At 39.2% G+C, this 26031-nt stretch overlaps 1 protein-coding gene across 1 annotated transcript in view; it reads left to right on the forward strand.

Annotated features, from left to right (window-relative positions):
• Nucleotides 1-4724: 4724 nt before the first annotated feature.
• Nucleotides 4725-26031, forward strand: part of RFTN2 (raftlin family member 2) — a 53210-nt gene continuing 31903 nt past the window's right edge. Inside the window, exons 1-5 of the mRNA XM_054044393.1 lie at nucleotides 4725-4871; nucleotides 10559-10742; nucleotides 15318-15429; nucleotides 17026-17321; nucleotides 23611-23813. Of these exons, the coding sequence (XP_053900368.1) occupies nucleotides 4733-4871; nucleotides 10559-10742; nucleotides 15318-15429; nucleotides 17026-17321; nucleotides 23611-23813 (934 nt within the window). The 5' untranslated portion in view covers nucleotides 4725-4732. The remainder of the gene's footprint in view (nucleotides 4872-10558; nucleotides 10743-15317; nucleotides 15430-17025; nucleotides 17322-23610; nucleotides 23814-26031) is intronic.

The raw sequence follows: 26031 nt of genomic DNA on the forward strand, positions 1-26031 counted from the left end.
TAAACAGGTGGGAGTTGTCTTACCAACTCTGAGAGGCCAATTAATTAAGAGAAAAAAAACTTTTGAAGTGATAATCAAGCTAGCCCAGTACAGACAGTTTGATAAGAAGTGTGAGAGTACTTACAAGGGGAGATAGAGTCAATGTTTGTAATGGCTCAGCCATTCCCAGTCCTTATTCAAACCGGAGTTGATTGTGTCTAGTTTGCATATCAATTCTAGCTCTGCAGTCTCTCTTTGGAGTCTGTTTTTGAAGTTTTTCTGTTGTAATATAGCCACCCGCAGGTCTGTCACTGAATGACCAGACAGGTTAAAGTGTTCTCCCACTGGTTTTTGAGTATTTTGATTCCTGATGTCAGATTTGTGTCCATTAATTCTTTTGCGTAGAGACTGTCCGGTTTGGCCAATGTACATGGCAGAGGGGCATTGCTGGCACATGATGGCATATATCACATTGGTAGATGTGCAGGTGAACGAGCCCCTGATGGTATGGCTGATGTGATTAGGTCCTATGATGATGTCACTTGAATAGATATGTGGACAGAGTTGGCATCGGGGTTTGTTACAAGGATAGGTTCCTGGGTTAGTGGTTTTGTTCAGTGATGTGTGGATGCTGGTGAGTATTTGCTTTAGGTTGGGGGGTTGTCTGTAAGCGAGGACAGGTCTGTCTCCCAAGATCTGTGAGAGTAAAGTTATGTAGTTATGTAGACTCTGTCCTAAGACCCTACGCTACCAGCACTCCCAGCTATCTTCGAGACACCACTGACTTCCTGAGGAAACTACAATCCATCGGTGATCTTCCAGAAAACACCATCCTGGCCACTATGGATGTAGAAGCCCTCTACACCAATATTCCACACAAAGATGGACTACAAGCTATCAGGAACAGTATCCCTGATAATGTCACAGCTAACCTGGTGGCTGAACTTTGTGATTTTGTCCTCACCCACAACTATTTCACATTTGGGGACAATATATACCTTCAAGTCAGCGGCACTGCTATGGGTACCCGCATGGCCCCACAATATGCCAACATTTTTATGGCTGACTTAGAACAACGCTTCCTTAGCTCTCGTCCCCTAACGCCCCTACTCTACTTGCGCTACATTGATGACATCTTCATCATCTGGACCCATGGAAAAGAAGCCCTTGAGGAATTTCACCATGATTTCAATAATTTCCATCCCACCATCAACCTCAGCCTAGATCAATCCACACAAGCGGTCCATTTCCTGGACACTACTGTGCTAATAAGCGACGGTCACATCAATACCACCCTATACCGGAAACCTACTGACCGCTACACTTACCTACATGCCTCCAGCTTCCATCCAGGACACACCACACGATCCATTGTCTACAGCCAAGCTCTAAGATATAACCGCATTTGCTCCAATCCCTCGGATAGAGACAAGCACCTACAAGATCTCTATCAAGCATTCTTAAAACTACAATACCCACCTGCTGAAGTGAAAAAACAGATTGACAGAGCCAGACGAGTACCCAGAAGTCACCTCCTACAAGACAGGCCCAACAAAGAAAATAACAGAACACCACTAGCTGTCACCTTCAGTCCCCAACTAAAACCTCTCCAGCGCATCATCAGAGATCTACAACCTATCCTGAAAGATGATCCTTTACTCTCACAGATCTTGGGAGACAGACCTGTCCTCGCTTACAGACAACCCCCCAACCTAAAGCAAATACTCACCAGCAACCACACATCACTGAACAAAACCAATAACCCAGGAACCTATCCTTGTAACAAACCCCGATGCCAACTCTGTCCACATATCTATTCAAGTGACATCATCATAGGACCTAATCACATCAGCCATACCATCAGGGGCTCGTTCACCTGCACATCTACCAATGTGATATATGCCATCATGTGCCAGCAATACCCCTCTGCCATGTACATTGGCCAAACCGGACAGTCTCTACGCAAAAGAATTAATGGACACAAATCTGACATCAGGAATCAAAATACTCAAAAACCAGTGGGAGAACACTTTAACCTGTCTGGTCATTCAGTGACAGACCTGCGGGTGGCTATATTACAACAGAAAAACTTCAAAAACAGACTCCAAAGAGAGACTGCAGAGCTAGAATAGATATGCAAACTAGACACAATCAACTCCAGTTTGAATAAGGACTGGGAATGGCTGAGCCATTACAAACATTGACTCTATCTCCCCTTGTAAGTACTCTCACACTTCTTATCAAACTGTCTGTACTGGGCTAGCTTGATTATCACTTCAAAAGTTTTTTTTCTCTTAATTAATTGGCCTCTCAGAGTTGGTAAGACAACTCCCACCTGTTTATGCTCTCTGTATGTGTGTATATATATCTTCTCAATATATGTTCCATTCTATATGCATCCGAAGAAGTGGGCTGTAGTCCACGAAAGCTTATGCTCTAATAAATTTGTTAGTCTCTAAGGTGCCACAAGTACTCCTGTTCTTCTTTTTGCGGATACAGACTAACACGGCTGTTACTCTGAAACCTATGTATTAACATTATATACACTACAGTGGAACAGGAGTAAAATCAGAGAACATAAAACTATTAATTTAATGCATTAGATTTTGGTAGTCAAAGAGAGGTTAGGACTAAAACTGGGTGAATTTTTTTTGGCAAAACCTTTCTTTGATCAAAAATACAGATTTAAGTCAACCAAAACATTTCACAAATTCATGTTGATTTCAGTGAATTGTTCTTGTCAAAACAAAAAAATATATAAGATTTTAGAAATGTCAAAACAGTTAATTGATGTTAAATAAACATCTTATTCTGATTTTGGGGCTATATTCACACACCGAAACCACAGGAGGAGGAGGAGCTGCCCCCTCATAATCTTTACCCCAGTGGTTAGGGCACTCATGTGGGACGGGGGAGATGATCTAGGTTTGAATTCCCATTCTGGAGCAGAGACTTGAATCCAGGTCTCCCTCTGCCAGGTGAATGCCCTAATCCCCAGGTTAAAGGATATTTTGGGGTGGGTCTACATACTTCAGTGTTCAGTGCAGGAGGGACTAGAACCCAAGCATCTCCCTCCATCCCTTCCCCAATGAATGTCCTAACTACTAGACTAGCAGGTCATTCTCACGCTCTTTTCTCTCTCTGACAATCCAAAACAAAATTTTTCTGACTTTTTCGATTCACTGAAAATTCCAAAAAATGTTGGGTTTGGTTCAACCTGACCTGAACCAATTTTTTCCTCCTATTTTTTTTTTTTTTTTAATTGCCAAAAAAAAAATATCAATGAATTGTCCAGTTCTAGTTAGGACACTGTATGCAAATTGACAGCAAAATCAAACTCCCTTCTCTCTGTGTCTCACCATAACCAGCTCAGCTAAAACAATACAGTACATGAGACCTTTCCAAAAGACCCCGCCTTTTCAAACTGCTATCCTGATGTAATAAAATACCACACATTAAGCCAAATTCTGTCCTCTATGTTTCATGGGCGCATCTCCCACTGAAATCACTGACTATTATCTTGCTATGATGTACATCCTGGTACAACTGCATGCACTGGGTTGTATGTTAGGGCAGAATTGGAACCAGTGACTTCAATGTGAGTTCTGTTCCTGCACCTGAAGACAAAATTGGGTCTACTGTGTCACTTGTGTCTATGTTGTTGCTACACCATATCCCATTTTCTCCACTGTAAAAAGCTCTTTTATGTTACAAGTTCATAGAGCTGTGTGATGTGATTTAAAACCATCTCTTTACTAAGATGAAAATCCATTGCTGTACTAATCACTGTAGCAAGTCTGATAAAAGAAAAGTCTTAAACTACTTAATGTACTTGGAGAATGGAAGGGAAATGGCCACAGAACTTTGTTCATACTGCATAACTTGAAACAACAGTCTCTTTGGTTTAACATAAGGTGCATTTTAGTATGACTTTTTAAAATAAAATATAACAAAAGTTGAATTATCTTATTAACCTGGATTTTTTAAAATAAATTTTATTGTAATCATATATACTCTTCTTGCCAAGAAAATTCTTTATTACAGCATGATCATGTTTGCTTTTCCATCTGAAAGAAAATTCCTGTGGAAAGAAAATAGGAACCAAACTTTCAAATCTAAAATAGAGTCTAAACTGCTTTTCATTTACTTTCCTCCCCTTTGAGATGCCAGAAGCAATTTCCTCTTGAAGCTGACTTCCTTTCTGGAAATGATTTTCGTCTCTAACCATGTTGAGACTCTCTTTTCTCATTCTTTCATTCTGACTTGCTCTTTTTCCTCTCATTTACAACTGCATCTGAATAGATCTTCTGACAGTAGGTAATTATATATGTTTCCCTCTAACTTTATTATTTCAGTTCTTTTTTTGCCTCATTATCAGTCAGCCAAGAGGGATAGACAAAGCACTATTGGTGTCCTCTGCAACAGAACGCTGATGGGGGGGCTGGCTGTAAATTGACGTGGCATGGAAAATCTCTGCTAAGTTGTAGCAGCTTGTACGTTTCTGTAAAATCAAGCCCACTTTTGCTGAGTTAGTAGCTTGAAGTCATTATGGGTGCAATGCTTATATGAAAAAATTAATAGAAAATGTCTTCACTTTCTAACTTGGGAACTGAAATTTTTCTGTCTTTGGATTTATGGCTACTAGTAAACAAAATCCAAGGCAGTGAAGTTTGTTACTTCTTTTTTTCAGAGTAACAGAACTTGCTGCTTTCCCCACCCCCTTTCCTGCAATTTTTTCTTTGCAGATCTTGCCATGGGGTGCGGACTACGAAAGCTAGAAGACCCAGATGATAGCAGCCCTGGAAAAATATTTTCTACGTTGAAGAGACCGCAAGTGGAAACAAAGACTGACTCTGCTTATGAATATGTATTGCTGGATTTTACTTTAGAAGGTATTTTTCTTCTATTTTATATCTTATAAGTTCTTGCAAAAGGAGGAATTACATTTTACTATTTTTATTTCTTCTGACTAAAATAAGAGAAAGTGTAGTTCATTTACCTTATCAAAGGTAATCAATATACCAGCCTTTTACTTGGAAATATTAAATATAAGGTCCTCAGATAAAATTAAAGTTGAAACTTCTTACATATTAAACCAAAAAAAAAAGTTACACAGTTGTCCTTATTAAGGAAACTGGACAAAAATTGCTTGAAAGATTTTCCTAGATTCCTGTGAGCCAGATTCTGCCATCCTTATTGACTTTGAGTAACACACACTCACATGAGTTTAGTGTGGCTACTCACAAAAGTAAGTACACTCAGCATGAAGTGGTGGAATCGCCCTAAATGAATAACTCTTTTTTAAAATGTATTCATCTTCCAAAAACCTATACTCATAACTCATTACTTTATGTGGAAATAGCTTCTAAGATGCTATAAGGAAACATTTTTTCAGCCTTATGGCAGATATTTTAGTAAGAATCTTATAGACTAGGTATTAATGAGCCTATTTTTAAATCCTTCTTTCTACATCTTACTTTGCAACTGCTTACGGGTGTTTTAAAATTGTGCCTGAAATAAAATTAAAATCTCTATGACATTTAGAGGCAGACAGTACTCTGTGGGGTACTTCCATTTGCAGGGTGTCCCGTCTCTAACAGAGTAATTCTCTGTTCCAGAAAGTTGAAACACAAATAAACAAGCCCAGATGGCTGCCCTCTGACAACAGACAGCTCTGAGCTGCAGTTACTTTGTAGGACCTCACATTTTATAACTAACCGTTTTACTAGATGTTCTTGTTGGCTGGGATTTAAAGTAAATACACTGATAAGTGGAAAGAGTCAAAAGGGGGGAAATTGTGATGTTATCTGTTATGTGACTTGGTACAGGAATATTTTAATAAATATAAAAGTCTGACCTCTATTGAACTAGGTATTTGAACTGCCAGATTACATTAATGTTCATGTTTATACATATTGAAATGTTGATGATTAAGTAAGTGGCATGACTTGATGAATAGAAAACATAATATTGTACTAAATTATAGTACTTGACAACCAACAGTATTTTTAGCTTTTAATTAGAAAGAGGAGTTGTTCATTCACGTGTTTGGTTCCGGAAACAAAACTTCTTTGTATTGAGAAGTAGTAGTAACAATATACTCCAGGACTAGAGCTGGGTTGTGTAATACATAAATTAACTACCTGCTGCTGTATTGCTATGAATGTGTAGGATAATAAAACTTCTTTTCTTGACTCTGAAGTTTGTTTGGAGTTTCTAAATATTTCACTGTGTTCTAAATCATATTTTTAAGCACAAAAGTTTATGAAACCAGTGTGGAAGGGATGTGTTTTAAAGAAGTTAGTTGTTTTCAATGTTAAACTCAATATGTACTTAGTACGGGTGGGAGGGAAAGGTGGCTCTTTTAAGCATCATCATATGTAATAACCGGTGTCGCATTGCAAAAAAAATTATGGCCATATTTTCAAACCATGGTGCATATTATTAGACTCATGAATCCATATTAGGCACTTGACTAAAAGTTATTTGATATTCAGTGCTGCCTAGTACCTCTAGTTTGCATTCACTTCATTGGGAATTATGGGTGCTCAACAACATTGAAATTCAGGTAACTTTTAGTTAATTGCCTAAATATAGATTTAGGAGCCTAGCTTTAGGCACCTAAGTTTGAAAATATAGGCCCATCTGTGAAAAACAATGTCAGCTGTGTGCATATATTTTATATTCTCATGTACCTCTGCCTTTCAGAGCTAGGTTTACATGCACACACACAATATCTCAGTACACACTTGCTCTCGCCCTCTTTTACTAGGAAAATTCTAAACTATAGTGAACTTTGGTTTTGGTCATGGAATACGGGGAGTGGCCAATTTACTGTAGGGCCTGTTTTGAACCTGTACCTTTTCTCCTTCGTATAAACTGTCAGCTCCATCCTGCATCTTGTTGCACCAGTATCTTTGGGATAAAGGGAGCTCTATTAAGAGCTCAGGTAATATAGTTTATGATCAACCAGCTTGTATCACTTCTGAGCAACATGAATCTCATGGTGTCAGAGAACTGAATGCTGTCTTCATAGCACTTTCAGTGTCTACTGGTTGAGGAAAAAGAAGATCGTGCCCAGCATGTACTGCTCATTGTGTGAATTTTTACACCTAAGTACCTGATCTGGGCCCAAGTAAAAAAAATTTTAAAATCTTATTTTGACAGCCTTACTATCCCCACTTTACATATATTATTGTATACTGGGATGAAAGTATAACAAGCACAGCGTCTAAACTCAACAAGTTTATGGTCAAAGAAACAGAATGAAGAGCTTATCAAGGAGACTATTAAAACACACTGATTTTCTATCAAGCCCTTACACCAGTTAAAGCAGCCTAGGAACTATCAACCAACTAAGCAGAGCTAGAGCACATTGTGATTTGGCTTCTCGTTCTTGTCCCTAACATGCTCCTTCCTAGCTGCAGGGATGGTGGCTTAAGACTGGCTCCATGCCCACTGGAGGCTCCCCCACACCAGGAGAATCCCTAGGTAGGAAGATACAATCAGTCTTCACTTTGCACCACTTGAGTGGAATAAAGGGAGTGGGATAGAGTAGAGAATCTACCCAACTGTGGTTTTAAGTGTCCATTTCTTAGTGCCAATTTTATCTCCGCAGCTATGAAGTATGTCTCACATAAACAGCTTGACTAAAGTATTTTGGAAGGTCAACTAAAACGTACATGGGGATCACTAGAATTTTCCCCACACTCATATAGTGCATTATGCCTCCTTCATGTCTCTTCTTTTAGTAGAAAGGGGAAACCTGTGTCTATGTTCTTCATATCAGCCTTCTGAAATTTCAAACAATAAAAAGTGCCCTATCATTTTGAATAAACACAAATGTATATAAAAAATTGATTTACCTTCACCTTTTACATTTCAAATGTCTGGATTATATTATTGTAACAGTTTTGATTGGCTGTTGTGAGAGAACACAACAAGATAGAAATTCTGTTTAAAATTCAGAATAGTTGCAACAGTTTGCAACATGAGGTAAGTGGGCCATGCCTTACACATACCTGCTTTTTTGGCTGTGGCATGCAGTCTAAGCTATCCCATATGTGTTTTCAGTAAACCTGAACATGTCCATTGGCTTCACTATGCAGAGTGTGCTTAAAGGAACTATGGTTAGGAATCTGATAGCTCTGTTCACTTAGGGCTAAATCCTGTCATCTAGCATGCAAAGGGTGGGGGGAGAAGATATTTGAAATGAGCCTCTTTTCCTACACCCCACCTCTACACAACTAGCAAGAAATGTTGCTTTTGTACTGTACAATAGTGAATTGTAAGGTACAGCCAGATAACACAACAGCCCTTGCATCATGTCTCCAAGGACATAGTTTGTATTAGTGGGAGTATCTAGATTTGTGTCTGCTAGTGCCCATTCTGCCATAGTTTGTATTAGTGGGAGTATCTAGATTTGTGTCTGCTAGTGCCCATTCTGCCATCAGTGCATATGTGGGGGTGCATGTTGTTCCTGCCCAGAGGAGCAAAAGAATGTTCCCCACAGTGTGTTGTCCAGCTGTTGTCAGAAATCTGCCCTGTGCCAGCAAGATTCCTGTGGCAGAGGGCACAACAGGCATCACGCTTTCCCCCCAGATACAATTTAATAATACTTAGTATTTACACAGTGCTGTAATTTTTCAAAGTACTATACAAACATTAACTAATTAGTCCTTAAAAAACCCTGTGATATACATGTCAATATAATCCCCAGTTCATACAGGAGAACCAGGCACAGATAGATTGAGACTTTGCAGACCACACTGCAGATCAGTGGCAGAGCCAAAATTAGACATCACAAATTTAATCTTAACCACCAAATCCCAAAAGGCTGATTAAATGAAAGTGTCACGGTCAGTTGCATATTCTACATGTGTGTTTACATGAGATATGGAAAATAGGTGCACACTCTCTGATTTGTACATTAGACAGACCCTTTACATGTGGGGCGAAGACATGCTGCCATGAGTATATTGTGCTACAGCACATCTCTTTTCTGGGGAGGTGATTAAGAAGAGGGAGATAGGGAACCTGAATTGAACCATAAGGATTCCATTTTCAAAGCGGTGTCTTTATCATTGTGCATGTATGTACTTTTTCCCCTTTATATCAAAGAGGCTGATATAAAATCAAAGGAGAGTGAACTCATTTCAATTTAAGTTATTTTCTTTTGAGAGGGAGAGACAGACAAGGAGAAAAATCTTAAAACAGCACTTAAAGGGTTTTTTAAATCTAAAAACTACCATCAGGGTTTCGGTGTTTAATTCCAATCTGAGTCTCACATTGATACTATTGAACAACATAGTCCCTTCCTTCTCTTCATCCACCAAACGTAAAGTGAAAAAACTAGGAACTGTAAGAGCTCTAAAATGAACTAAAGGACTTGCAGCAGGTGTTACTGCTGGAGAGTGTCAAATTCCAGTCAAAACAATCTCCTCTCTAGAGTCCACAGTTGTGCAGTGGGATAGAAAACATGATACTGACAACTGTATCTGGGGTTGTAAGTGAGAAGAGTGGTTCTGCCTTCTGTAAACACCGCTTGATTTTCAGAGAGGCTGAGCACCCACATCTCCAACTGAGAGTAGAAAGTACTAAGCACCTCTGAAAATTAGACCATCAACCTATTATGCAAGAGTATTTGAACTAGTGAACATGAAACAATTCTTTCTATCTGTGCAAAAGCTGTGGGTCATCTCCAGCACAAAATAAAATGTGCCTCCAAAAGTACTCGTTTGTGTTTCTGCTAATTCAACTGGAAAATGTGACTATATTGAGCCATCACAGTTTGAGCACAACTCCCCAGTGTGACCAGGGGGAATTCTGCTAAAAACTGATGGCATTGTATGGCCCCTCGCTGCACACTGTTTGATTTACTTTGGGATGGGATAAGGATAATATTAGTGTCTGAGGCCTTGTCTACACAAGAAAAGTGTTCTGTTTAACTAAAAGTGTGATTTTTAAACTGGTTTTGTTAAACTGGAACAAGCCTCCACATGAACATTTATTTTGCTCTAAACCACACTTACTTCAGTTTAGCTTAAATTGATTAGGAATACGTTACTCTTAAACCAAAATATAAGTGTTCACACAGGTTTGCACTATTTTAACTAAATTGGGTTAACAATTGATTTAAGTTAAACCAGTGCAACTCTTTCATGTAGACAAGGCCTGAATCCCAATTTAGAAAGAGAGTTTTTATTCTGTTCCCTTTTTGTCGTCTTCCTTTTCATCAGGAAGGGTTGTTGGAGGTATAGATGCAGACACAGCTCTTACGCTCTATTAATAAAGCCAGACAGATCATTAAATTGTTGCCAAACTGATTAAAAGTTACTCTGATCTTCCTATTTTGTAAGACGTATAACTTTATCATTGTTTTTACTATCCCTCTATCATTCCTGGTCAACGGTGCATCTGCTATATTTTGTATATCTGTACAGTGGGGAATATAGATTTATTATATCTTTTGTGCTACATTAAGATATAGTTAAGTAGCTTATTTGTATGTATGAACACATGCATACTGAGTAACATTTGTGCATAATGTCCATGTTTTCTGTTCATTCAATTCCTTTAGTGTCCTCAAATCCAGAAGTTATCAAGATCAGTTCTGTGTTGGATATAGCAACAAAAGTGGAAGAATATTACATCAAAGGATATGTTGTAGGAGCAATTCATCCTATTATATTACCTGTTGGGCGAAGAAAGCACTTTCCTGCAAGTTATTTGTATCGAGTGGTACTATCACGACTCAAATTAAGGTAAAATATGCAGAGGAGAAAAATTATTTGAATTAAATGACATAGAACACATCGCTTCATTAATATTTTTAAAATTTGCAAATGGCTTTTCAACATGCATTCCTGGTAACTTTTAATACTAATCAGGACATTAGAAAGCACCTTCAAGGATGAACCAAGGGCTGAATACTCAAAAGCAGTGTTTCTCAAACTGGGGTTGCCACTTGTGTAGGGAAAGCCCATGGTGGGCCAGGCTGGTTTATTTACCTGCCCCGTCCGCAGGTCCAGCCGATCGCGGCTCCCACTGGCTGCGGTTCACCGCTGCTGGCCAATGGGAGCTGCTAGAAGCAGCAGCCAGTTAGTCTCTCGGCCCGCGCCGCTTCCAGCAGCTCCCATTGGCCTGGAGCAGCAAACCGTGGCCAGTGGGAGCGCGATCGGCCGGACCTGCGGACGGGGCAGGTAAACAAATCGGCCCAGCCTGCCAGGGGCTTTTCCTACACAAGCGGCGACCCCAGTTTGAGAAACACTGCTCAAAAGGATTTAGGTGTTGTGCATCACAATGCCAAACTTTTGGGCACCTGAATAAATCACTGCAATTCAAAGTCTGAATTATGACGTAGGCTCCTGTACATGAATGGGGAGAGATAGGCACCTTAGAATGCCATTCACAAAGGCCAGCAGGCTCTGCACGGAACAGCATAAGCTAGCAAATGGGAAATGCTGACCAGAGGTGTGTGTTCTAAGCCCCACTTCTCACAGAGATAAGCACCTAAGACTAGGCTACAGGGAAGCACGTATCTCTGTAAGTCAGGAAAACCTCTTTTGAGTTAGGGCACCTATGCCATTTTAGCAAGAAGACGGATGTCAATCTGTCCTGCAGTGGCTCAAAAGCATAAGTACCCAACCTCAGGGGAGACTGTCAAGAAGCAGGGCACAAACCCCACATTGGTTGTGAGTTCTATAATTAGATTTCACCAACCAATTACCAAGTGTAAACTCCTCATGTACTATAACAGCTTTAACATGGAGCCACATACATTCCCCTTGGGTACTCCGATCTGTCTTGCTGCCCAGGTAAGTCTACCTTTGATAGATGGTCCTTTACACCAAGGATCACAGCAATGTTAAGGTTGCTCCCAGTCTCAAAGGACCAGTCACTTATCCCCAGTCAATTGCACCTTAGATCTCACACCAAAGACAATGCTTGTAGCCAGTCCTATAATAAACAATCTAAAGATTTATTGTACAGGAAAAGGAAATGAGAGATCTTTACAAGGCTAAACCAGATGACATACACACAAAATGAGTTACAATCTTAAGTTTCAAAAGATAATAGAAGCAAACTCCATATGTCCTTTAGGGCTAATCCAGGCTAAGCACTGGGGTTCTCTTGCTTATGCCTAGAAAACCTTACCCCTCAGAGTCCAGCATAGAGATACAATTAAACTAACTTCTTGTTAGGAGTTTTTATTCCCTTCCCCACTTGAGCTCTGAGCTGCAAACTCAGCGGATGGGAGGAATTCACTTGCATGACTCATCTTTATGGGAGAGAAATCAACAAATTGTTTCATTGTCTAATGTTCCACAATCCTTCGTCTGGTGTTGATGGGTCTTCCCTGCTGGGCAGGACACGACACCTTCAGTGGGACACCAGCATTTCACACTAGTAATGTCTCTCTCCTGTCTAGTGATTTACACAGTTACAGAGGCTTACAATACAAATGCTCAATTATCTTCTTATAATATGGGATACAGATGTTAAGTGAGATTAATGCATGCAGCAGCTTACAAGCATCCCATAAAGTCTAAGCACTAAACATATTCTTTTCATTCTAATACCTATTTTAACAATACTAACACACAGGTGAGCCAAACTGATTCCAGCTACGTATGTGTCAGTATTCAATTGAGGCATGGGGATCTTGGCTGGTCTGCCAGCATCATACTGGGGTGGGTAGGGAGGACCACCCTCGTAACATATAATCCAGTGGTTAGGGTACTCTCCTGGGAGGTGGTAGACACCCTGCTCCAGTCCCCCCTCCACTTATGGAGGAGAAGCAATTTAAACAGGGATCTGCCACTCAGAATGAGTGCTCTAACCAGTGGTCTGTGGGATATTCTGATGTAGGGAGTCTCTCCCTTTCTCCTGTTAAAGCTGTTGCACTGGGGATAAATAATGAAAATGACCCACTGGATCAGGGGGACTAGATCCTGGGTTTCCTACATTATGGATGAGTGGTCTAACCAGTAGGCTACAGAGTCACTCAGGCTTGTGCTCTCCAGCCTAAATAACAGGGAGAGACAAACGAGCAGGAGCATGCACAAGCATGAGAATGACTATAGCCTGGTGTTTCGACCACTCACCAAGTAAACAGGGTGTAAATCTACCCCTCACTAGCCTGCTGCACCATTAGTGTCCATGTGGACCCTGCTACTGTGCATCTACCCCACCTCCAAACAGAAGTAGCCCAAAATCTCTCTCTGTGGGCTTTTTCTCAGAGCCACGTTCCCAATGCTTGTTCTGGCTGTGTTTGACTTTTTGCTGCTTCTCTGTTTTTCCTGACTCTCTCACACAGAGACACATCATTCTAAACCCTCTCCCCATCCACCTTTGAGTTTATAAGACCACTGTGGAACCTGCTTGGGCCACATGATTCAGCTTCTGCTGCAGCCTTGCCTTTGTTTTGGGCAGAGGCCTCTGATGTTTCAGCTGTCTGGTTCCATAAAGAAACATAATTGTTTCTAACATTTATCCCAAGTGAGTGGCAGCTGTTACACCCACCAGTTTCAACGGGGTTTAACCCAACCCAAAACATTAGTTACCTTGTGAGTATACATTGCAAGTATTGATTTAAACAAAAACAAACTGAAAAAAGCTGTTGTGTGCCTTCTATGGAACAATTAGTAACTATTAAGACATGCTAGCTTAAAAATACCCAGTTACAAGCTTCTCCTCCAGTTGCCTCAATCCCACATTCATTCATGGATGCTTAGATTTACAGAGCAACAGTGAATACTTCCTGCCTTGTCTTAAACTTAAAACAAAGAGAGTCCTTAGGTTACAAGGTTGCAAGTTGGTCACTCTCCTGTTTGTCCTAGCTATTAAGGAGCAAACAGATGTGCCTGTAGTGGGCATTCTTTGGTAAGTTGCCTTCAATCAGCGCCTGGAGGAGTGAATTCATTTGCAATATGATTCTACACTGAAATGTGACACTGTAAAATTATATTGTGGGTTCAGTTTTCTCTCAATGCTTGCAGGCCAAACTGGCTCAACTGACTCATAAAATCATACGTTTTCTCATAATCAACCATTGGGATTACTAAACTTGGGATCTGATAATCAAGCTATGTTAATTCTGACTTATACAGCATCTTAAGTCAAAGTTTCTACAATCTAGCTAAAAGTTCTGCTGATACACAAGTCAGGAAACAACCCAATTTACTCTCATATGGCTGGAAAGAGGAGGAGGAAAGAGTAGTGAAAACTGTGGCTGATATTCTGTACCTCTAGGAGATGCAGCACAGAAAACTTTATACTGCTTTTGCACCCTCCCTCTTCAGGCCTTTGAGGACCAGGAGTTGCTCTAAATTACAGTGCCCCTGCCTGACCACTGCAGCATATATTTGCCAGTGCAGGAGGGAGAATCCCTCCCCACACTCCTTTCTCTACATCCTTGCACTATGGGGATTCTTTTACTGCATGCTTCCCCCTGTCCTGAAACCCCTGAAAAGCTCTTGCAAGCTCCACCAGGATCCATGAGTTTGAGTAAGATGGCCTGGGGGAGAAGGGCCCCCTCCTGGTACCTCCCCACAAGAATCAGTATTTACACTTTGTGCTGTGGATCCCTGTGAACACATCTCCTACAGCTGTGTTTGTGCAATGAAAATACTGACCATTTAAATTGACAATGTATGTACCGTATTGCAATTCTTAATGACATTTTTCCAAGTAAGCAACTGAATAATAAACATACTGTGTAGCTAAATCTCTCTATTAAAGTTATTTTAGTCACTCCATGTATGCTTTTTTAAGAAGAGATCTTTAATCTATAACTATACAGCACTGATTATACCATGTAATTACTTGATGTAAATTGTAAAATATTGTGTTTGGAAATGACAAATCTGAACAGGGTACTGTGTATGTAGAACTCCAGAATCATGGCTATATTTTTGAGATTAAAATGACACTGTCTAGAACTATTAGCATTTTATGTATATTCACATACATTTATTTACATGCGATAGTGTAAGCTGAGGTTTGTAACATAGTGTGTTTCTATTATTTGAGAACACGGGATTTATTTGCTATGAAAACTATGCCTTTTCACTAAAGTACTTTAATGTTTCAAGAAATGGGTACAAACTTATACTCATATTTAATATAGCTTTTGTTTGTACTTTCACGATAAGGCACAGTGCCTGATATTTTGTGTAAACGTAGGGAAGGATCACTTCTAAGCAGAAGTGTGAAAAAAGTATTGCCAAGCTTTCATTCATAACTTTTTTCAAAAAAGAAAAGAATTCTACATGCAAGCATTTTGTGCAAGTTAGCAGCAAGCTGCTGACAAAGTCTGCTTTCTTTCTGTGTTCCAGCCCGAAGCATACAGCACTCAGAAGACAAAGACACCCCAGGCTTTTGATTGAGGAATGTCCTTTAATGTATGAAACACTGACAAATGAGGTAGTGAAAGGATTGTTAGAAAAGGTATGGCAGTTTTTGACAAAAAATTTAACTTCTCTGCTCACAGGATTCTTTACTGTAACGTATGTATTTACATTTACAGGTGAATTATTTTTCAATTTGCAAATTTTGACCTTGTTTTCTGGCTTATAAAAACTACCAAGGCACTCGTTTAACTAAGAAGGAAGTGTTGCTTTTTCCCCTTCAGCACTTCTGACTTTGTTTAGCACTCTGTCTTGAACCCATTGAACTCAAACGGAGATTTCCACTGATGTCAGTGAGAGCAAGTTCTGACCTTTATTTTGTTGTTTTTCATGGTTTAGGCAACAGTAATCAAACTTTCTGTTGGGATATGCACATATAGTAGCTCCTTCTAGAATTTTGATGTAATATTGTATTAAATTAAAATCTGAAAATGCATATTTATTTGTTCCTTGTTAAGTAATATACTCAAATAAAACTGACATCTGTAGATGGATTTTCTAAGCAAGGACAAATAGATTGTCTCATCTCATTCCGTAAATTACAATAGGCATGCAAAAGTGTTGCTTTTATAGAAGTATTTACCTTTGATTACTTATGCAGTAAATCTTTTAAAAACTAAAGAACATTAAACTTCCACTCTAATAAACTTTGTCTCTCACTTCCTCTGCTAAGTTGAAGACAAGAAAGTTTTGTTATTACAAAAATTATAGTTATATAGTTGTCTAAATTAGTTGCTAGGGAAAGTTTAAAGGAAGAGCATCTTTAAAATATTTTAAGATCATTGAGGTTGTGGCTGAGAGAGCTATTTAGAGATTTTAAATGGCTGTATTAGAAGTACTCTGTAAAGTAATCAGAATTTAAAATGAGACAGTTTCATGTTTATACAAATTTGCTTTGGTAAGTCAGATATACATTAATACCAAATAAATATATTAAATTATAAATAAGCTTAAAATAAGCATTTGTTCAGTCTTGTACAAGGAAATCTGAAGTATAAGCATTAGAGGAAATATTTTTATTAGTCAAAAAAATTATCCTTGAATTCAAATCTTTCCAGTATTTTAAAAAATGATTGAGTTGATAACCCATGGTAAAATCTTTTAAAAAGTTAAAAATGTAGTAATTTGGAGGGGGAATGTCTCTTGTGCTTCTAAATCCTTTAGGCACTTTTAAAAATCTCCCTCAACATTACTTGCTGCCCTCAAGATAATTTTGGTTCTGTTGCAAAATGGATACCATTTTTGATCCCAAGTGGCTGCATTTTAGTGGGTTGTGAAGTTCACAGACATGTAATAAAACGTTTGTTATTCTTCTACATGAAAGGTGCTATATACATTTAAGTTGATATTACTAACTAGTATTTGAACACATTTCTTGGGCGAATCATAGAAGCTACCCTGTTTGCAGAATTCCTATTGACTTCAGTGCATGGAGACCTTGCAGAATTAAGCAAACTGATATTTGCCTTAAAATATATAAATTGAGAACTCCATAATCCTTAAGTACATTGTGTCTTGGATATATTTGCTTGCAAATCAACATCTTCATTTTTTGGAATATGTGTGACATAGAGATGTCCTATTGTCAACCTGTACATTCACAAAGTTTCAAAATAACTCTATTTTATACATGCAGGTCAATGAAGCTGCTAAAAGAGGGAAGAAGTTTGTTGGATTTATAACACAGCATTTTCCTCAGACTAAATTCTGTAATGGCACAAACACAGATGGAAATGCGGACTCGGAATCAGCACTAAGTATAAAGAGTAGAGAGCACAGGAAATACAATTATGACGAAAACTATAAAAACTGGAATGAAGGGACTTTGAGTGGTCAGTCATCTGAGAGTGGAATAGAGGAAGAAATTCAGCCAGAAAGGGGACAGTTACAGGATGCTGATTTCCCCAGCCCTACTAAACCAAGAAAAGGAGAAGATAATAAAACACTACCTGTCTATTGCATGAGCAGGATAATTACATTGACTTATAGCCAAAAAGGATAACAAAAATGTAAAGTAAAACTTATTATAGTATATTCTAGTTTATGAAATATAGGTTTTAAAGATCTCTAAGTTTAAATACGTATTCATTTTTAAAGCAGCTTGAAAAATAGAAAACAATACTAATTTTGTCTTCTGTAGTATGTATCCAATATTATGTAGAAATTACCTTTCTCTTCTCATAGAATATCAGGGTTGGAAAGGACCTCAGGAGATCATCTAGTCCAACCCCCTGCTCACAGCAGGACCAATCCCCAGACAAATTTTTGCCCCAGATCCCTAAATGGCCCCCTCAAGGATTGAACTCACAACCCTGGGTTTAGCAGGCCAATGCTCAAACCACTGAGCTATCTCTCCCCCCAAGGGAACAGTTTAAAAGTGAACTGTTAAAACTTTAGACTGTTAAAGCATAGCCAATGAAAGCTCATTGTTTTTAATATTGCAGGCAAATAACTTTGTATGACCAATGTGTGCATAAGAAAACACAACTGTGTGTTCCTGAAAAATAGTGTCCTATCATCAAAGGATAATTGTGTTACAAGATTTGTTACCCTTATTAATCAGCAATAAACTTTTAATAGGCCCCTAAGATTACACCACAATGATTCAAACTCCCTAACTTGAATTAAATTTAAGACAAATGGAACCTGTTAGGTGCTAGTGATATCATTCAAACATATTCCTCTCCATCCCATGTAATGCATAGCAGACACATCTATTCATAACAGACTGATTTTGGTAACATACCTTCAAGAGGTACCCTGAGGGAACTCAATTGAATGCAATAGTGAAATCAAAGAGAACAATAGATAAAGAATTTATTTACATTAGAGGAAACGTGCATAAAAAGTGGATTATACAGAAAAGTCATTGGTGAACATTTTTGTTAATGTGGCAGAAAGCTTAGTTACAAAAGGAAGTTGTAAAGATATTAAAATATACATCCCATTCTGTTTGAGAAGTCATCTAGAACACTGTGACTCTGGATGTCAGGCATCTTTACTTTGGCGATGTGTTCACTGAGAAAGAAAGTGTGTTCTTCTTTAAGTTAGCTGATACATGGTAACTAACATGAAGTAAAATCCTAGAGAAGGCAAAGCAGCTCCTAATTTTCACACATGAACAAGTCATGGTAAAGCTATGAGGGAGTCCAGAGTTTACCTCAACCTGATAACTCATATTACAAACTGCCATGTGACCTCATGTTAGTTCCATGCAAGAGCTAACACAAGTTAAGAACAGACCTTTTTTCTACTAAAGATGCACCCTTTGCGGGAAACAGAGAGACGAACACATGGGTTTCCCTATTAGGCCTTTTTAGTCCATTCATCCTTCCTTCCTTTCTGAGGTGATGGCTATCAACCATGCCAGCCTGCTACCTAACAGGCGGATTTTAAAATGACTATTTAGCATAGTGAATTCTTTCATTATGTACCAGACACATTCAAATTAAATTCAAAGGCAGTTTTTCCACCCTCCTGCTAGGAAGCAAGTACCCTCCTTCATTTGAGGACTGCAAAGAAAACCTATTATTATTATTATTATTATTATTAAACCTGAATTCAAGTGGTTCTTGTGCAATATGCTGAGCCTTTATAACATGACCAGTTAAAGCATAACTCTTTCCTCCCAAAGTGAAGGCAGGTTTCATTAGTCTCAAAGATTAGTGGAATATAAATATTAAAATTGTAATTAAAAAGTCAGAAATCTTAGTCAGTCACAGCACTCTATACATGGATATTTTTATAACCAGTTTATCAACCAAGACATTTCCTGAATGCAAACATTTTATGGGAATCTTAAAAGATTTCTATCCTGGATTTATCTTACTTTTCTTCAGCTGTTAGTCACACGATCATAGAAGTTATTAGCATTTCTAAGATAATGACCATTGGAAATGTAACATCCACTCTTTTTGAACACTGAATATCACCCTTAGTTCCTTAAAAAAAAAGTTACAAGCACACATTTTGAAAAAAATGCAATTAACTGCGTGCCATTCTGCATGCAGATTTGCATCCTATTTTGATATGCCATGTTCATCTCAATCTTTGTGCAGGAGATACAAAATAAAATTACATGTCTGAGTGCCAAATTTTAGGAACAGCAGATATTCAAGGTTTGAATATCTAGTTCTGATTATATTACTACTGGTATGTAATATCTCTGGTAGACATGAACATTTGCATAAAATTATAATTGCACTAAGATTTTGTGCTTCCTATTAACAAATATGAAAGCATGAAGCAAAAACATTAACTGCGTTAAATTGTGTTACTTAACAGTACTGGTACAGATAAAGCAGTATAAGCCCCTGGTATGGATGCAGTTATACTGTATATAGGGGGTTATACTGTACAGGAACAATACCATTATAAGCACCTTTATACAGCTATAACTGCATCCACACTAGAGGAGTTGTACTCGTGTAGTTATATCAGTAAATCTGTCTGTCTTCTCACACCCTAACCAACATAGTTATACTAGTACAAAAACTGTGTGCAAACCAGGCCTTAAATGATCTGGTCAGTTGGACCATCTAAAACTGAGTGAAAACAAATTATTTTTATGGATGCATGTGTTGTGTGTTAACACAATGCTACAAGTAAGTGTCAACTCACCAATGGGCCCCTCCATCAAGGCTGGATATGGCACAGCAGACTCTTCTCCTCTGGGATCCCCTGCTGATGACCACTCCAGCCCTAGAGTGGTTCACCTTTTCTCATGACTCAGCCCTCTAGCCAGGTCACGTTTAATCACACCCCACCTGGGATAATAGATAGTCCAACAAAAACAAATGTCCGATCCCTCCATCCAGTCAGCCACACACAATTTTGAGCCGAGTGGCCTGTACACTATTTTCTAAGAGCTTCTGATAGTCCATATTCCCTTCTCATGGGCTTCACACCACCTTTCCAGTGGCTGGAAGGAGAACCCAGGCCTGCCCTCTACACTGCGTTCCAGTCCAGGGTCTCTAAGACAGGCAGTCAAGGTTCATTCCACCAGACTGCCTGCTGCAACCTCCCTTGGCTTCTCAGGCCAGATCCACAAAGCTACTTAGGTGCCAAGTCCCATTTTGTGGCACCACTATGATCCACAACACACACACACCACACCACCTTACCCCATATGTTCCTAAACTCTTTCAGCACCTAAATTTTTGCAGTAAAAGTTATCTAGCTGCCTACGTTTCTGCCTCTGGGCATGCACATTCCTGTCTCACTCTAGGCACCAGGATGCCTCTCTCCCACCTAAATCTCAGAGCAGTCCACAAACAAGGGGAAGATAGGTGTGCCTCTGCCTAACTCATGTGTAGGTCCCAATCCAGTAGGCATGGTCAGAAACTACCTAAGTCCACACAAGACAGTGGCAGGGGGTGGGAGGGACAAGGAGGAGCTCCCTTATTACTTTAAGCCCAGTGGTTAGGGTACCCGCTGGAATGTGCCCACCTCTGCCAGATGAGGAGAAGGGATCTGAACAGTAATCTGCCACCTCTCAGGTGAGTGCTTTACCCATTGGGCAGTAGCGATTCTCACTCTCATCCCAATTAATTGTTAGGCAGTTGTTTAAAGTTCAGCAACTTCAATAGGAGAGATTGAAGGAGATCTACATCAGAATATCCTGTAGCCCAATGGTTAGAGGTGGCAGATTCCTGTTCATATCCCTTCTCATCAGGCAGAGGGGGAACTTGAACAGGGTCAGCAGCTCCTCCCTCATTCCAGGTAAAAACTCTAACCACTGGGCTCAGCATTATAAGAGAGCACTTTCCTGCTGTTTTGTGTGCATTTAGGCAGACTTTGAACATACCTATCAGATTGGGTACGGTATGAGAGTTAGGTGGAAGAACACTCATCTTCCCCTAGTTTGTGGGTTGCTAGCAGAGATAGGTGCCTAAATGCAGGCCGCAGGGAGATCCTATCTCTGCAAGATGGAAAGGGCTTAGGACACACCCCTCTCATCAGCATCTCCCATCCACTAATTTAAGTGGCTACCTACCTAGCCTGTGGCTTTTGTGGATTGCATTCAGTGCTGTTCTTGAGGCTTTCTACACACCTAAAAGTTATGCCCTGCTGCACTGAGCATCATAACCTCTATATCCTTTTGTGTATGTAGGCCCTTCCTACCAAATATTTTTTGAGACTGTCTTTTCACCTTGCAAAAGGCTTCCTGTTCTCTACAGATCTCATCATTCCCTTCTCCTAAAAGAGCAACCACAGTTTCTTCCCTATAGCTTCTTCTGCTCTAAACTTGGTCTGTTTATAGCACCACCCAGCCCTTTCCCAGCTGCATTTAATCTTTAATCACATCTGGCCCACCCTCTGTATGCAACCAGGTAGGTTAATTGGCCTCTTGGACCACATTAATCCTTTCAGAGTCATTATGGGGTACACACCCCATCACAGTAAACTATGCATACTCAACCAACTTCTAATATGTAAATTCTGACTTGAATTGTCATTTCTACTTTGGCTGCTGTCCATCACTTCCCTGGAAAAGCTAGATTGCAGATGTTTTAAAAGGAAGTGACTTAACTAACTGTTGCTAGTAAAATGTTCTTCCTTATAAATAGATGGAAAATACTGGAATTGCTTTTTACCATTTTGAAAAGGACAAGGTTTCACCTTTCAAAAAACTATGTATTTTTAAAGGATAATGGTGGAATATAAAGAATCTATATAAAATGAACTACAGAAATAATGAAACAGTATCATTAAGTAGTACAGATGAAACAAAAAGGCTTTAAACAGTGGAACTTTAATTATCTAGCACTGATAGAAATATCCAAATGTCCCAAGAACCAGATAATACTGAACATACTGTTCACTTCGCTGTTGAGGAGCTTGGCAATTATCTTTCTTCTCTGCACAGCTTTCAATAACATCAGACTTCTGAGTTTTCTGAATAATACAGATATTCAGTATTGTTCAGTTACTTCAGTTTTCTCCATTCTGTTTCCTGGCCTACGCCAAGGCTGAAGAAGAGATATGTAGGGACAGGAGTGAGGGTGGACACTGAGGGTGAAATCTTGGGCCCATTGAAGCCTATGACAAAACGCCCCTGAAGAGCAAAGCCACTTGAGCGAGCTGTGCAAGAAGAGAAGGTCAGGCTCCCTGCATCAGGAAAAACACAGGAAAGGGCCAAAAGGCGTGCTGCAGTGCTCAGACTGTGCACAGATTTGCTGATGGGAGTCAGGTCCGCACACAGACACCTTTCAAGCTTAGTCCCAGAACAAATTCCCCACATATCCCTCATCCCACCCAGGAATATATCCTCTATATATGTTCTGTTTCTAGCTCTGAGGCAGTCATGAAATAGTAAATCTTAAGCCTGTCAATAGTCCAGAGTTGATAAATTGCCTAGTCTTCACCTCAGACTGTGGTCATTTTGGAGGGGGGAGAGGAAACATTTCTCTGATAGGTTTGTTTTTTAGATGGTGCTGCTTGAAGTTGCTCAGAGGTTTGAAATGTTAGTAGTCCCAGGGATTTGATTTGCTGATAAATTAGTCCAAGGTGTGCACACAAAAATGCAGTTTATTTCATGGCTTTGCCCACAAATATACCAGCATGTGGGTGAATGTAATTATATACCTATGTAGTAAACATTTATTTAGCTAAAGCCTTATATAACCAATCACTGCAGTGTTCTTTGATAGGTTTGGATTTGTGGAATTAATTCAGCTGGAACTCCATTTACTGGTGGTTATGTTTGTTGAGCAGAATAGTATTATTTTAATGCTTTGATATAGAAAATAAGTGAGACATTCATGTTTTTTCAGTAGACTCCCTAAAAAATTTAATGATTGTAATGGGTTAAAGGAATACCATCAACTCACGATCTAGTCAATTAAAAAAGAAGTTAAAAATCGTTTCAAGCACTACACCTTCCCCTGAATCACCCTGATAATTCTTGTGGTTTTATAATGACATTTTTCTGGTTTTTTTTAATTTTTTTCCCTGCCATGTTGCCGTGTGAAAAGATCCACATAAGCAAAGAAAACTGACTAGTAGATTGACAGGGAAACCATAAAAATTGTATACAAAGTACTCTCATTGTATAAAAACATTGAAAGTAGAGAAAAATAATTTGTCAAATAATAATCTTAATGGTTATTTGTAATAAAAATAGCAAATAATATTCAGACAGAAGTGTAATTTTTAAGTTGATTGTATCCCTTTAAGGCATCACTTTTTCTGAACTTTTTCTTTTCTTATATTTTCCCTCAGATAAATTATATACAGTCTTCAATGTTTTTGATGATGACTCAACCTGCTGGACCTATCATGAGGGCATTTTGTCTATGAAAGTAACAAGAAAAGGGGCAGTCATTAGTACTCTGGATGCAGATTGGCTAGAACTAACCACATTTTATTATAAACAAGGATTGTCATTAATTGATTCTTTTGTATCTTGGGAAACTTCTAAAGGTAAGTAAGTGTATTTTTCATGAGATTTTAAACCGTTGTGTTTATTTTGCAAAACAGGTCAGATTTTGCTTCTTAATATGGAGGAGCAAATCTGATGTTCCTGTTTGTAAAAATGATAGGTACTATGGTAATTTTTGTCACTGCAACTTCACAGAATGTGAGACCTGATTTAAAGAGGGGAAAAAAGCCTTTCGCTGTTTCCTTGACAGTCATATCTTAAAATAATTGAAATTTCTCTTTTGTTTTACCCAGCTCAAAGTTTTCCAAAGGGAAAAAATAGTACTGTATCAATTAGAGCAGCACTTACTGCTAATGCTATTTTATCAAATACTTATTGCTAATAATAATTACATATAGTAACAAAATATTAGGCATAATATTCTCAGAATGCATCCCTAATTCTCAGAATGCGTGTCAACTGCTATTCACAGAAGGCCTAGTCCTGCGATTTGTTGAGCCCTTCCAGTGAAATTCTGAGTACCCTCAATTACCATTGAGTATATAGTGTTATAATTATACTATAAGATAAATACTGAAGACCTGTTCCTGCAGTCTTTATTCCAGCATGATGCATTCTGAAGTCAATGAGAGTGTTTTGTGTGTGTTAGGATGGAAGGATTAGGCCTGTAGGGTGAAATCCTGGCCTCAGTGAAATAACCCACTGACTTCACCGGGGCCAGGATTTTACCCCTAGTGTTTTTCTGATAGTATCTATTAACAAACTGCTATGTCCAAATTACTTATACTTTTGTTGCTTATGTACGCCAACAGGGTTCACCTGACCAGTTAGTGCACAACGTGCTGGTGCGCTCTAGAATTTACACCCCAGCTGGTGCACACACAAATTTAAATGTCCTTAAATTTTTCTCCTTGGCTACTGAGTCTTTTTTATCTTTTCCACTCACTACCACAATGTACTCCTCACTTACTAAAATAAATGTAGTAATTAGAGATGGCCCTAAACCAAACCTTGCATCTGAACACCCATGAATTCTGGGAAAGTTTGGAATCTGTTCTAGAGTCAGAGTTCTTGTCTTTGGCTCATCTCCAATAGTGATACCCCTCTTTTGTAAATGTTGTGATGAGGCAAATGTCATTTCTGATCATTCCAGATGATTAATGTGCAAGCATCAGATCACCCACAACTGGTCAGGTGCTTGTTTTGGATAGTCACTGAGAATAGCCACATTATACTTAAACACAACACCATACATTGTAGAAGTTAACATTTAATCCTTTAATCATTTATTATCCAATCAGTAAAATATGACATATAGGTCACTCTAATTACAAAGCTAGCTTCTCAAACAATTCATTAAGGACCATGTTTCTATTAATCATTTAAGTAACAAAATTTCTATGTGATTGGGTATTATGTTGGTTTATAGTTTCAAAACTCTTTAAAAGACAAGCCCAGATGTTCACACCAGCCTGAAGTTCCATTTATTTCAGTCACTTGGCAAGAGAGGGGGTTATTTCTTCTTTTTTCCAATAGTAGTTAACCAAAGGGTTTGTTGTTGTGGGGTTTTGTTTTTCATTTGTTTTAAAAGTAGCAAGATTTTACCAATGGCTCTGTTAAAGGGGTTCTCAAACTGTGGGTCAGGACCCCAAAGTGGGTTGGGACCCCATTTTAATGGGGTCACCAAGGCTAGTGTTGCACCTGGACCCCAGCAAGTCTGAAGCCCAAGCCCAAGCCCCACTGCCCGGGGCTGAAGCTGAAGCTCAAGTCCCACTGCCCAGGGCTAAGGTTACATGCCCCCTGCCCAAGGCAGAAGTCTTTGGGATTCAGCTTTGCACCCCGCCCGAGGTGGTGGGACTCAGGTGGCAGGGCTCAGGCGGGCTCAGTCTTTGGTCTCCCCTCCTGAGGTCATGTAGTAATTTTTGTTGTCAGAAGGGGGTCACAGTGCAATGAAGTTTGAGAACCGCTACTCTATTACTTCAGAACAGAAACCAATAAACCTGGCTTCTGGTCTCAGCTTTGACACAGAATTGCTGTATTACCTGGAGCAAGTCATTTAGTTCCTCTGGGACTGTAAGCTCTTTGGGGCAGGGACTGACTCTTACTAAATGTTTGTACAGTGCCTATCACACTATGCCCTAATCTCATTTGATGCTTGTAGCAGGGTCTTTCTTGAACTGGCAATGGACCCTGCCAGTGCCTCAATTTCCCCTTCTTTGAGTTCTCAAAAAGTGTCCCTAACCTCTTTTGCAAATCAAA

This window comes from Malaclemys terrapin, chromosome 11 (assembly GCF_027887155.1).
Source record: "Malaclemys terrapin pileata isolate rMalTer1 chromosome 11, rMalTer1.hap1, whole genome shotgun sequence".
Classification (NCBI taxonomy): domain Eukaryota; kingdom Metazoa; phylum Chordata; order Testudines; family Emydidae; genus Malaclemys; species Malaclemys terrapin.